Here is a 14,808-nt window from a genome sequence, read left to right on the forward strand (position 1 = left end):
CATTTTTAACATCTGTATGGGGTCACAGTATGGGGTTATCAAATGTTAAGCAGCAATCAAACATGCAATATCCGTCAAACATTAGGACAAAGGAACACTCAGATGACTGAAATGGATATTTAGAGGCTTTGGAATAAGAAAACTTCTTATTCTCCTTTATTTATTTTTCACGTGTAAAGGCTGTTTAGCACAGACATAATTCCAAAAAGAAAAAGAAAAGATAATGATTTATATATTTACACGCACCTTAACGAAAGCGTAAGCTCATAATAGTCATATTTTGAACTAAACAACAGTAAAAGCTTTTTGCAATTCTTTTAATATTTGTATTTGACTCACAAGTATTTACATTTTGTCACCTTTACAAATGTTTGTTATAATTACATTTCAGGCTGGGATTTTTCAGTTCAGTCCACAGGTTCGGTATGTGACGACACTCTCAGAAAATAATATTAATGTGTTTGTCTGAAATATAGTTCTCGTATAATAACATTGCTCTCATTGTTGCTCTTGGTATATGACATATGGTATGGCACATACAAAGCTTCGTCAGATCCTTCAACCTCTCTGTCGTTTATGTAGTATATGTTGTCTACGCAAGCAAAATAGTCCTTCAGAAAGAGTTCTTGTCTTTTGGTGTAAAGTCCCCTGCCCTAAACAAGCTTGGCTCCAAATAAAGTATTACTTTAGTAACATAAATTTTTTCGCAAGTAGGTCATATTTGACTTTGATATATTCTGCAAGAAGGCTTCATAGGAAAATAACATCTCATCCACCAAGGTAAGTCTCAGAGTGGAACAAAGTCAGCACAGTTTGCCATGACAAACAAAGGTCCTTAACCCCCAATGCCTTAGCAGACCATATCCTATAGTTCTGATCTTTCACAAAGCTATACCCTGGTGGTAGAGTGCCCATGGGGCAGGTTGGTACTGTTCTGACTACCTCCGAACGTGTTAAAATTGTGCAGGGGCTGCATTCCGGCCAGAGAGTTAGGATTCATTGTTATGGTACTTGGCGTCATGAGCGGGATGTCATCAGGCGAACGTCGTAGAGTAAGTGTGTAATCGGCTGGGCAGGTAAGACGAAGTGTATCGTGAGCTGGCAGAGAATCGCACTCATGATGGTGCTCGTGTTCCATCTGCTGCTGTTTCATCCGGAGAGACATCAGCTCCTCGCTCTGCAAATGTGCTATGTCATTAGCGTTAGCCGCTGCGTTAGCCGGCGCAGAGTTCCGCTGCGGGCTGGGCCCACGTCGGTTGGATTCATGTCGACGCTTATCCTTCTTGTAGTAGAGTGCTGCGAAGGCCAGAATGTTGAGGAACAGGAGAGAAGCACCCACCGCGATGGTCACGCTGAGCTCGGTGGAGTAGTCTCGCTTTGTCTCGATAACCACCGCAGAGTCATCGCCCAGATCGTTGCCTTTACGCTGGTCTGTAGTTTGTTTGGTATTGGCGGGAGGAACACCAGGATGCCGTGTGGTGGACGGCCATGTTTTACCAAGTCTCTTAGTGTACGGGAATGGCGTAGTATCCTGAGGAGGTATCTTAGTCGTGGTCGAGACGTATTGAAAGAGTTCATTGATGTTATGAAGATGAGGTACCAGCTCTAACCAGAAGGCAACCTTAGTCGCACGATAGTGATCTCTTACCCTTGGCTTCAGTCCAATGTGTAAGTAGAGCTGGTCTTTGGGGTTGTATTTAGACCAAGCCACTTCCTCGAAGCGGTTAGGCTTTGTGTGGATGAATTTGGTGTCTTGTGGAACTGGCTGATTCGGATCCCTAAAACGAGAATTTAAAAAAGAAAACATCAGAATTTGCTTCAGTAACAGTTCAGAAGCAAATAGCTTTATAAATGCAATGCAGTGTGTGATTTAAAATCGCAGTATTAAAGAGCAAGTCTACACAGATGCTCATAAACCCACATACATCAATAGCTTGTGTTTACGAACACACATATGCTATAATACTAGCTTAACCTTAGGTTGTTGAACCTATGGTTATTATAACATAGAGATGCCTACTACATGTGATTGTTTACAAAGATTCATGACCTCAGAGTGTTCTGGGATATGATGCCTCTTCATCAGTCTTTTTGCTCAGTTTCATAGCACACAAAATAAATGCTCAGCACAATTTCATAACGGACACGCTTGAACTAAAAAATACAGAACTGCTCTGTATTTGAACAGTCATTACTGGTATAGCTTTCCTAGCCACAAAAAAAGAACATACCTAGTGATAAAGGTTTTAACCGGAAAGCCAATTTACCACTCCTACACATTATTCAGTCTGGGAGCAGCAGAGAACCTAGCCGGGCATAAAAGGTTTCTAAATATGGAGATGAGGTGGTAAAAACCGGGCCGGCATTTCTCTCTGAGTGCATTAGCATTGTCAAGGTTTGTTTCTGAAGCAATAGCTTCACTTCTCTGCAGATTTTGCTCAAATTTGTTTGTTTATAAATTGGCCTCAATTTGTTTGTTTATAAATTGGCCTCAGTAGTCATCTTTTGTCATCAGGATTTTTACATAGCATTGCAGAGCACAACTATTTTGACAATAATATGGCATGACAGGAAGGAAAAATAAGCAGGCTTTGCAGTGGTTTAAAGATGTTGAGAAACACGGTTTGGAATGCATGAACTTAAACCTTGAAGGCTTGTGAGGACAATTTTACTTTTTTATTGTTATTTGCTTCAATATGTATTTGGGGACAATAGAAATAAATGACCAAATACACAATTTACAAGAAATGTAGGTAACACTTTATTTTAAGGACCGACTCTCACCATCAACTTATTAGCATGCATATCAGTGTTTATTAGAACTTATGAAACACATATTAATGCCTTATTCTGCATGACCATATTTTAGATCCCTTTAATCCTACCCATTAATAAAAAAATACCTTACCAACTATTAATAATCTTAACACTTTAGTATAGAGACCAATTCTCACTATTAATTTGTGCTTATTAGCATGCCTTTTCTAAACATATTAGCTGTTTATTAGTGCTTATAAACAGGGGTGCACATACGTTTTTCAGCCTGGTTCTCAAATGAGAACCTGGAGATTTGGTTTGGTCCTCACACGGCACATAGTGTGACCATTAAATATAACTATAAAAAATAAATTAATAATAGTGATAATATTATTGCACTTTATTTAGTTTTTTAATAAATAATAAAATAAAAAAATAGTGATAATACTATTTTATTTTAAATGCCGATTGTAGAGCGTCAGTGAATGAAATGTCACAGTTTTGCATTGTGCTTTGAAAACGTTAGCGGGTAGCCTAGATTTATGCTTTCAGTTTGAATAGAAATCTAATACAATACAGTTTGTCGGTCTAAAATGGTAATTGTGCATTAACAGCTGTCAACCATGTCGGTACGCAAACGCGCCCTCTTAACTATTTTACACAGCGCATTTCTTATTTTGGTCGTGCATGCGGACCTGCAGACCACTTATGTGCACCCCTGCTTATAAAGCGCATATTCTGCATGACCATATTCTACATCTCTAATCCTACCCAATACCTAAACTTAAAAACGACCTTACTAACTACTAATAAGCAGCAAATTAGGAGTTTATTGAGGCAAAAGTCATAGTTAATGGTTTGTTAATAGCAAGAATTGGACCTTACAATAAAGTGTGACCTTAATAAGCAGCAATAAGCAGGAGTTTATTGAGGCAGAAGTCATAGTTAATAGTTAGTTAATAGTGAGAATTGGTCCCTAAATTAAAGTGTGACCGCAATGTGTAGCATAAGCATGTGTTATAATGGTATTTTGAAAGTGAAGGAAACCTAAAATCATCATCATCAAAAAAAAAAAAAAAGACAAACATCCATTACGCATATTTGAAAGCATTTTTGTAGCCATTTATGTCCCCATGGATGTAGATGTACCCACCCTGGACATGGTGCCCCTGAACTCATGCCCAGTGTCCATATGGTTAATCCGACCCTGACAGACCGGGCAGTGAGGTTGAACGCATGTCTGACAGAGCAGATCTAGAGAACAGTGCCACTCTGGGTGAATATGGTGACTCTACCGGGGTCCATCACTAAAGCATAATGTTTAAGTGTAAATTAACCAAAACTGGATTGAAATTCAATGTGTTGCAAAGCTACGGAATCTTTATTCATTTACCTTATCGCTTTAATTATTAATAAATGGTTTTGTGTCATGGATGAATTGCTGCTATAGATTTAAATGTTGTTATGTAAATATGAACAGTCTCTAGTGAGTAAATATCAATGTCAATCAGGCTAAATGGGAATTTGGTTTTCTGAGCAACACAATTACATTTGTAGGGATTTATGATATAGATAGCAGCTATGTAGTTGTTCCTATAGCAGCTTAGTATCATGCTTACCACTAAGTATTCTGAAAATAGAAAGCTAATGTAAATTAGCTTGTATTATTGTATTACAAGCTGGCTGATTGCTAGTTTCAAAATGGCTCATGCAAAATACTCACATGCATAGCACGTAACTGTACGTTTGATGATTTCAGTCAAACAATCTTCCAAGCCATTTCAAAGCTTTGTTCAGCTGCTATATTAATTCAGTTTATTATGGCTCTTGAACGGTATGTCATTGTGTGAAACTTTCAAGGATGACAGGTTCAATGTTCTGCTGGACTACTTGGCCTCATTTTAGATTATTATCATATTTAATAACAGCAGAAAATGAAAGAGTCCCATATAGAATCTGACTCCTTGACATTCCATGATATGGCCATATTCGTTGTTGTGATATGGTGTGCTGTTTTATCATTAAATTCCAAGGTGTGTTGAAAAATGATGATTGAAATCGAACAAGAGCCCTTTTCACAGTACTAAGAGCAAAACAATACATGAATAAAAATGATTAAATAAGCACAACTAAATAAGTGAATTAATTTATGCTTTCAAAGGTACATGGATGAATAATAAGTGTATGAAACGGATGAAATTAATCAGTTGGTTTGAGAATTTTAATGGTGGAGCCATGTGTCCAACAGGGGAATAAATAAATAAATAAAGGTTTGTCTGTCAGTATGTAGAGGCCTAAAGGAACAGTCATCATTTCCCTCATGTCATTTCAAACCTGCATGACTATCTTTGTATTCATAGAACACAAAAGGTGATATTTATGTGATTTTATTAGAAAGTGATTAAGGACTTGGGCTGTCGCATTGACTACTTTTTGATGCTTTTTTTTTTCTTGAGCTTGAAAGCGCCAGTTCCTGTTTATTGTAATTGCATAGAGCAAATCAAGTAGTTAGTCATAATTTTGTGTTTTATGGAAGAAAGAAAATCATATAGGCATGAATGAATGGTGAGGGTGAATAAATGACACAAATGGCATTCATTTTGGGGTGAAATATTCCTTTAAACAGTGGCAATGATGTCATGTGATATTTGAGATGTGTTACTGATATCAAATGGAAGGCAGCTGATGGCAAATGTTAAATGTATTCATGGTTTGACTATATTATTTATTATGGCTTGCAAGGTAAATTATTGTGGAAAACATAATATATTTTTCTTTTCCACAAATTATCTTCTCAAAGGACACCATCTCACTGCAAGCATATATGGCAGGGAATCAACAATCTAATCTAGTCTAGCTACAAGCAAACATGAGAGAGAATCAATGGTATTTCAGTTGTTTGCTTTAACCTCTGGTTATGCTTATATATGTATGTAAGCAATAACAATACTAATGATTATTTCAGAGAATTCAGACCTGAGAAAAGTAAGCAATGCTGTAAGCTAACCACCAATCTACAGCTCCTTAATTTCTGTGTTTCACATAAGAGCAGCACTTCACTAAAGTGGCACAATGTACAGCATATGTCCCATTACATCCACTTTGGTTTTATCATTTATATAATCACACAGTTAGATGCATTCTATGGAGCTGAAACTGTGCACACAAAATGAATAGACAAAAATAACTTAGCATTTTAAAGACAACATGAGATGTAAATTGCTATTGCGATGTATATGTGAGTCAAATGGCTTAACAAACAAGAAAAACAAATGTAGATTAGGACTTGATTTTGGCCATCAGGAATTGATGGAATGATGTGCACAGAGTTTATAATAAACACTGAAATAGTCTATTAAAATAAATAAATAAATAAATAACACTTAAGTATTGCAATTTGCCTAAATCATTAAAATTGATGCAGAGTGGCTCTAACTTGCTAGTTCCTTTAGTTTGAATGGATACCAAGAGTGCTGATATTTAGTTCAAAGACAGTAGTAAGTTTGCAGTAGTAACTACTACTAGACAGTAGTAAGTTTTCTCACCAAGTTTTCTACCACCAGTGAGCATGGAGCAAACAGAGAGCTGAAAATGGGAAATCTTTTAGTATTTACTGTGATAAATCATGTTATTTTACAATGCAACATACAGGGCCCAGATGTCAGTCAGCATTGGCCGTTTCACATAACAGAAATGCCTGTAACAGAAATAACTGATTTTATTTGTTATAAAACTGAATTTAATTGGTTTGGATGTTAAAATATGTTATACCTATATCTTTCAGCTTGAGGTTCACAGTTCCTCCCCCAAACATCATTCCAACACTGGCTCAGATTTCAGCAACACACCAGCATGAGAGCCAGCACTATTTAAATGGAAAAAGTTTTCAATGTTTGTTAAATAAGTTTAAGGGTATGCATGAATACAAAATGTGTAATTCTACATATATACAAATTATCTATATATGTTGCATTTACAATTGTATGCATCCAAGATAAAAAGATGCATACGATGGTTTTGTACAGGATTACAAGATTTGAATTTTAAAAAAATCTGGAAATATTAACTGATGTATAAGGTAAAAATAACATAGTATTCCTATAAAAAATGAACTAGAATAAGTCAACCCATAATGCTAAGTTATATTAAACTCAAAATGGGTTTCAAAACATCTCAAATTGGATTACTTTCATTCCAAGACTTTAACAATTTAACAGTTTGGAACGTAACCGTATGTATTTATGTAACTGTATATTATGTATGTATAATTTCTTTCATTCAGTCTATTTACAATGTTTGAACAGGTCACAGTTATACAACAGTTGGACATGCGGTCCACCAACAGTTCTGAACAGTTTAGTTCACTACTGTGAAGCTTCACTGTTTGTATTACTCCATTTGTCTGTGTTTGTAACATTCCAGACAAGCTGCCAGTCTGTGCGTTGCTCAGTAACACCAAACATTTTACAAACTGCATAGGCTTGTGCCTATAGCCGAATCACAGCCACACTGATATTCAGTCAAATAGCGCTCATATTATTTAATTAGTGCCTGAAGTTTACAGTCATCACAGGTTAATATTCAGATTGTTCACACTGTAGGCAATGGTACTTTCTTTTGAATTACAGAAGCCTTTTCCATGGTTAAATCCACCGTATCCTTAGACAGCATCAGGGAATGTTATGCTTCATTTCAGTCAGTGAGTATACTTCTGTAATGGCTGAAATCCATATTAATTTTCACTTTCATTAACAGATTTGACTCTCCCAGCCAGAATTTGGCAAACGGTGTGATTCCATGATGCAGAAATGCATTTACTTAAAGATCCACTTAATGGTGTGTGCAGAATATAACTGGGAATAGTAATTTCTTCACATTTCCTTGTGCTTCCTAGAACTACTATCTGTGTAGAGCCATTATCGTCATTTGTAATGTAATGCACAATACTGACAATATTTCAGGGCTTGTAAAGCTAACAGGGGTGTTACGCAGTAACAATAAACAACAAAATTGCACAAGCATTCAAGCAGGAAGTGTCATATTCAGAGTCGTTTACATCACCTCATTCAATTCGTAGCATGACAAGGTGATATTACTAAAGCGGGGTACTAATCTTATTATTCCTCTAAAACACACAGTGGAAGTATTCTGCCTCCAGAGAGTGATAGACCTTCACTCTAAAACATGCAGTTTTGTTTTTTTCTTCTTTCAGGTTCAGCCTGTTGGATCTTTTTTTTTTTTATGTTAAGTATTTTTTCCCAGTATTATCCAATCACTGGGTAAGTGGTTAGTTTAATTTTCAGGGATCCCAATACATCCCTGCCCTCAAACACCCCTCAGCAGCAGCGTTACTACAACCCAGCCATTGACTTACACCAAAGTCCCTTTAAGGCAAGTCATGTCACTCGGCGGCCATCTTTGAAACGCCTCTCTGGCATGCAAGTGCAGCTCCTATCACTTTGAATGGGGAAACATCAAATTCTCCAAAACTGTTCACTAAGCTTACGATTAAATTTTATATTGCATTTTTCCCTTTCAAAACTATATGAGTGACACGTCTTGGGTATTCTGTAGTCTTTGCTTTCACAAGCACAGGGATTTTGCATCCTCTTTAGGAGAGAGCTGTTCTTACTGCTGCTGAATTGGTTTATTTATTTGGTGAAATACAAGTTTTGTATTCGTTTTATATAATCTATAAAGTCATCACTGTGCTGTAAATCCTTCTTTTATGCAACACAACATACAGGGATGAGATGTCAGTTCTGTCATGTTCTGTGTGTGTTTTGCGATCTGTTTTAGTTTCATGGTCTGCTTATTGTGTTTTCAGTTTGCCTTTATAATGTGACCTAGTTTTCCTGTGTTGCCTGATTATGTCATTCTGTTCACCTGTGTCTTGTTAATTATCTCATTAGTTCCCTTTGTTTGGTTCATGTTTATAAGTCCTCAGTTCTCCCTTAGTCTTGATCCGATCTCTGTTATGATTAGGTGTGTTATCACGGTCTCCTGGTTCCTGAGTTGTTCATTAAAGTGTTCCATGTTTGAATCTCACTCTGATTCTCCAGTCATATTCCTTGTACACACCGCACGCTGACAAGTTCTTACTTTTTAATGTTTTTTTTTTTTTTTATGCTTGGCAAACAAGTTTAAATGCATGTAATATTAAATGAAACAAATGCTGATTAGAACTGTATTGATCCAAAATAAAGGTCATATTATGTAAACACAGTGGTTATGTAGTGATTTTTTTTTTTTTCAGAATTTTAGTGGATTTAAAGGGATCGTTTATCCCAAAATGAAATTTACCCCATGATTTATTCACCCTTAAGCCATCCTAGGTGTATATGACTTTCTGCTTTCAGACAAATACAATCTGAGTTATATTAAAAATGTCCTGGCTCTTCCAAACTTTATAATGCCGGTAAATGGCTGCTGAGATTTTGAAGGCTAAAAAAGTGCATCCATCCATCATAAAAATTGCTCCACATGGCTCCGGGGGGTGAATAAAGGCCTTCTGAAGTGAATTGATGCGTTTGTGTAAGAAAAATATCCATATTTAAAACGTTCTAAACCGTATTCTCTAGCTTTTATTATCTATCATATGCGCATTAATGAGAGTGTGATGTTCCAGCGGATGATGTAGGGCAGGGGTGCCTAATCCTGGTCCTGGAGATCTACCTTCCTGCAGAGTTCAGTTCCAACCCTGATCAAACACACGTTATCAAGTAATTATCAAGTGCTCCTTCAGATCGTAATTAATTGGTTCAGGTGTGTTTGATCAGGGTTGGAGCTGAACTCTGCAGGAAGGTAGATCTCCAGGAACAGGGTTAAGCACCCCTGATGTAGGGCATAGGTGAAAGCATTGATGAATGCAGAAGCATAGAGAAGAGAGCAAAACAAAATACTGGTCACGAATTAGAAGTATGAAACAAGGATCTGTAAAGAAAAATGTCTGAGGATTTCGATGTAAGCCAAGAGGAGACTGTTTTTTCTTTGCCGTAAACCAAATTTGGTTCTAGCGAGACTAGCATAATCTCACTGAAGCTTATGCTACGTCTACGTCCTACGCCATCCGCTGGAACACCACTCCCTTGTGAGTGCACATACAACAGTTAAGGAAAGTTTAGAAAGTTTTAAATATGGATATTTTTCTTACACAGACGCATCAATTCACTTCAGGAGGCCTTTATTAACCCCCTAGTTAATTTGCCTAGTTGTCACATCTTGCACACTTTAATGCCCCTTTAATGGAACATGATTCCTTTCGAACTGGAATCATGGCAGAATATCCAGTGATGTCCACTTTGCAGAGCACTTACGGTCGAATGGAACAGACCTCTGAAGCGATAAGAGAAACATACAAAATACAGAGCGAGGGGTCACAAGGACCAGGATTAAGAACTACTGCTGTAGAACATCTCTCTCTCTCTCTCTCTCTCTCTCTCACGGGATTGTCGGTAGTGGGAGGAGTTTGGAGCTTTGGAGCACACTTTTGAGAGTTTGTTTCACTTTATTATACTTTTTTACTTTTTTCTAAGATTTAGGTGATTTCTCACACTTGACTCTCAGACATGGATTGAAGTGCATGCCGGATGATTCCATATCTGTGGAAGATGTGTTGGTTGCAGTTAGTGAACAGGTTGGTGGGCTAAATATTAAGTCAGCTTCTAGAATGAACAAAGGTGTCGTTGTTTTTCTTGCCGATGTTCAAATGGTTGATAATCTGATTGAATGTGGAATCACAATTAATGACACATTTTTACCAGTACTGTCGTTATCGAGTCCATAAAAGAAAATAGTACTACCGAATGTTCCTCTGTTCATCAAGAACAAAGTAATTCAGGGAGTGCTTGAAAGATATGGCAAATTAACAGTGCCTATTAACCCTTAAATGCATACCTCGGGTCTTTAGCGACCCGGGACATCATTCTCTATCCTCTCCCTTCTTCATTTTTTTAAGTTAGACATCAACTTTCTTAGTATTCCTTAATCTATTAATTATAAACAATATGACAAGAAAGAAATAGTGAAATATAAAAGAATGCCAGTTTTCTGATTAATTTTTTTGTAAAAAAATATGAAGTAATTGAAAATGAGAGTTACGAATGTAACTGCGGTTCTATGAGTTCTGGATGACCGCCAGAGGCAGTGCTTCATACTGAATGTTATCTTCGTTGCAGATGCACAGGTCGAGTCTAATACAAACAAAGTCCCTCGTGACCAGGATGACTCGGGGTCCTCCCCTATTTTACCCCGTAACTTCCTGCAGACTGTCCCTACGGAATCTTCTCGCCCTGACTCCGAGTGACAGAAAGCTCTGGCGGTCATCCAGAACTCATAGAACCGCAGTTACATCCGTAACTCTCGTTCTATTTCGTTCTTTCTGACCGCCAGAGGCAGTGCTTCACACTGGATGACTTGTAACCACAAGGTCATGAGGAGGTCCTGTTTACCTCTAAGAAGTTGAGGGTCCCAACAGGACAGCTGTTTCAAAAGTATCTGATGCAGCCACATTAATCCTGTAATATCGGGAAAATGTGTTCGTAGATGACCATGTAGCTGCCGCACAGATGTCACTTAGGGGGACACCTTTTAGTGCCTCCCAAGACATTGAAATGCTTCTTGTTGAATGACATCTCACTCCCGATGGCAATGGACAACCAGTAGACTTGTAAGCATGGGTGATAACCTTCACTACCCAATGTGACAATCTCTGCTTTGAGAGGGGCTGACCTTTTCTCTGCTCACCAAAGCAGAGAAAAAGCTGGTCTGATTGCCGAAAATCTTCTGTGGCCCTGAGGTAGCCACGGAGAGCCCTTACCGGGCACAAGAGTCTGCATCCACTTTCTTCTTGTGAATCCAACCCTGGAGTATTAAATACTGCCAGCTCAATACCCTGATTTCTAAACAGGACAGAGAGCCTCTTGGGAAGAAATGCTGGGGTTGGCCACAACGTCACTACCGAATCATCTGCATTCCACCGCATGCAGGTTGTGTTAACTGATAATGCGTGGAGCTCACTCACTTGTTTAGCTGAAGTAATGGCCAAGAGAAAAGCTGTCTTCAATGAGAGCCACTTCAAATCGCTGTGCTCCAAAGGTTCGAATGGAGGTAATGTAAGAGACTTCAAGACAAGGCTCAGGTCACATGAGGGTACCCGAATGATCTGAGGCGGGGGCACAGTCGCTGCACACCTCTAAAGAATTGAGAAACCAAGTCATGAGATCCCAATGGCTGCCCATCTATTTGTACATGATGTGCTGAAATTGCAGCCACATAAACTCTTAAGGTAGAAGCTGCCCGATTATCTTCCAGCAGAGATTGCAAAAAACATAAAACCAAGGGGACGGGACATACCTCTGGGGACACTCTTCGCTCCCTACACCAATCAGAGAAGAACTTCCACCTATAAACATAAGCACTCCTGGTGGAAGGTGCTCTAGAGGTCTCCCTGGCCAGTTTGGTGCCACTAGCAGTAGCCTGTGGTGTCCCTGAAGGACTCTGTGAACAGTTGCTAAGATCAATGGTATTGGGGGAAAGGCATACAGACATGAGGGTACCCGAATGATCTGAGGCGGGGGCACAGTCGCTGCACACCTCTAAAGAATTGAGAAACCAAGTCATGAGATCCCAATGGCTGCCCATCTATTTGTACATGATGTGCTGAAATTGCAGCCACATAAACTCTTAAGGTAGAAGCTGCCCGATTATCTTCCAGCAGAGATTGCAAAAAACATAAAACCAAGGGGACGGGACATACCTCTGGGGACACTCTTCGCTCCCTACACCAATCAGAGAAGAACTTCCACCTATAAACATAAGCACTCCTGGTGGAAGGTGCTCTAGAGGTCTCCCTGGCCAGTTTGGTGCCACTAGCAGTAGCCTGTGGTGTCCCTGAAGGACTCTGTGAACAGTTGCTAAGATCAATGGTATTGGGGGAAAGGCATACAGTAACTGATCTGGCCAGTCGTGGGCTAGAGCATCCTGCCCCAGAGGACTGGATTCTTCTGCTAGCGAAAACCAGAGGGGGCACTGGGTCGACGTTGCTAAGGCAAAGAGATCTACTTCTGCTCTTCCAAACCACTGCCATATCATCTCCACCACCTCTGGGTTGAGACTCCACTTCCCCGACTGAGGTCTGTGGTGTGACAAGAAATCTGCCACCACATTTGTCACTCCTTGGATGTGCATTGCTCTGATACTCACAAACCGAGGGAAGGCCCAGGTCAACAGCTCCTGTGATACTTGAAGAGACTGGCTGGATTTCGTGCCCCCTTGATGGTTGATGTGATAAATCACTGATGTATTGTCTGACCTGATCAGAACATGCCTGCCTTCCAGATTCAGTGCAAAGTGCTTCATTGCCAGTAGCACTGCTCGTAGTTCCAGGGTGTTTATATTTTCCCCTCTTTGCCGGGAATCCCATTGCCCTCTGACCGCTCTGTGTTGCCAGACTGCTCCCCAGCCGGTAAAAGAAGCATCGGTCTGGACTACCTCCCACCGAGAGGGAATCCTGCCCAGAGCAACTCCTTTGGTCAGATATGACCCCCTCCTCCATGGTTTCAGCGTGAGAAGGCATTGCTGTGTAACTTTGATCAACTTGTTCCTGTGCCAAGTTGGATTCAGATGAAGACTGTTCACCCATCTCTGGATGGGAAGAAGCGAAAAGAGACCCAATGGTATTACCGTAGCTGCTGCTGCCAGCATACCCATGAGTCTGAGGAAATGCCTGAATGGTAGCCTGGTCTGCGCTTGAAACCGCTGGAGAAGCCGCAGAATGCTGTTCACCCGCTGTTCTGATGGCGAAGCTATCATTAATTGTGAGTCCAGGTTAACACCTATGAACTTCACCGACTGAGTCGGAATTAACTGGCTCTTACCAAAATTCACAGCCAGGCCCAGCCGGGCAATATGGGAGAGCAGCTGTGTGATTTCCACCCTTGCCTGCTCCCGAGAGTGAGAGCAAATCAGCCAGTCGTCCAGGTACGGAAGTACCTGAAGCCCTTTGGCCTGTATTGGAGCCAACGCTGCTGCCATACACCTGGTGAAGGCTCATGGGGATAGAGAAAGACCGAATGGAAGTACTAGGAACTGATAGACTTGATCTTGGAATGCAAAGCGGAGAAATGGCCTGTGCTGTGGAGCAATTGGAACATGGAAGTAAGCATCCTGTAAGTCCATTGTGGTGAACCAGTGCTGTTGCCTGACTGCGTGGAGAACATCGGTCACGCGCAACATTCGAAATGGAAGTATCTTCAGAAACTTGTTGAGGGAGTGAAGGTCGAGTATAGGCCTTACCCAGCTGTCTTTTTTTGGAATTATGAAGTATATTGAGTAGAACCCACCGAGCCGTTCTGACCATTTTATCGGTTCGATGGCACTCTTCTCTAGTTGTTTCATTTCTTGTTTTAAGGAATTTGCATTGTTGGGGTCTGAAACTGTGGTCATCTTGACCCCCTTGAAAGAGGGAGGCCGCCGTCGGAACTGCAGCTTGTACCCTTGAGTTAAAGTTGCTATCACCCATGGGTCTGAAGTTGTTGTTTCCCCAGTAACTGAGCTGCTGATGAGAAAAACGTCCGACGGGCGGCCGCAGACTTTCAGGTCCTGCGTCCCTGGCCCTTAGCATTCCTGGGGGAATGCTGGGCCGGCGCTCTGCCCTTTGGGGCCTGAAATGATTGCTCTCCCCGTCCCCGGGGTCGCTGAACAGATCACTCTACTCTAAGAGACCGCTCCAAATGCTGAGGCTGGCTCCTACGAATATCAGCTGGGCCTGTTGAAAACTGAGAACGCGGCAATTCATGACCCCTAAGGGGCTGTCTGTACTGTAAGCGAGATGGTGGAACTCACCTCAGATCTGCAAACTGCTGTCTGGTCTGATTTGCCTGGACACTGCGCTCTAGTGTCTGTTGTGCAGCTGGGCCGAAGAGCTGTCCGGGGACTACCGGAAGATCCCTCAGCGTTTTCCTACATGCCTCATACAGGGGTGATTGTGCAAGCCAGACTTGTTGGCGTGGCTGTGTGAGTGTTGACATAAGCCTATCCAATTCTCTTGTC

The 14,808-nt window shown here is 40.3% G+C and overlaps 1 protein-coding gene across 1 annotated transcript in view; it reads right to left on the reverse strand.

Annotated features, from left to right (window-relative positions):
* Positions 1–384: 384 nt before the first annotated feature.
* Positions 385–14,808, reverse strand: part of LOC107708671 (neuroligin-4, X-linked-like) — a 109,279-nt gene continuing 94,855 nt past the window's right edge. Inside the window, exon 6 of the mRNA XM_016512965.1 lies at positions 385–1,778. Within this exon, the coding sequence (XP_016368451.1) occupies positions 890–1,778 (889 nt within the window). The 3' untranslated portion in view covers positions 385–889. The remainder of the gene's footprint in view (positions 1,779–14,808) is intronic.

Source organism: Sinocyclocheilus rhinocerous, unplaced genomic scaffold (assembly GCF_001515625.1).
Source record: "Sinocyclocheilus rhinocerous isolate Xijiao unplaced genomic scaffold, SAMN03320098_v1.1 scaffold236, whole genome shotgun sequence".
NCBI lineage: Eukaryota > Metazoa > Chordata > Actinopteri > Cypriniformes > Cyprinidae > Sinocyclocheilus > Sinocyclocheilus rhinocerous.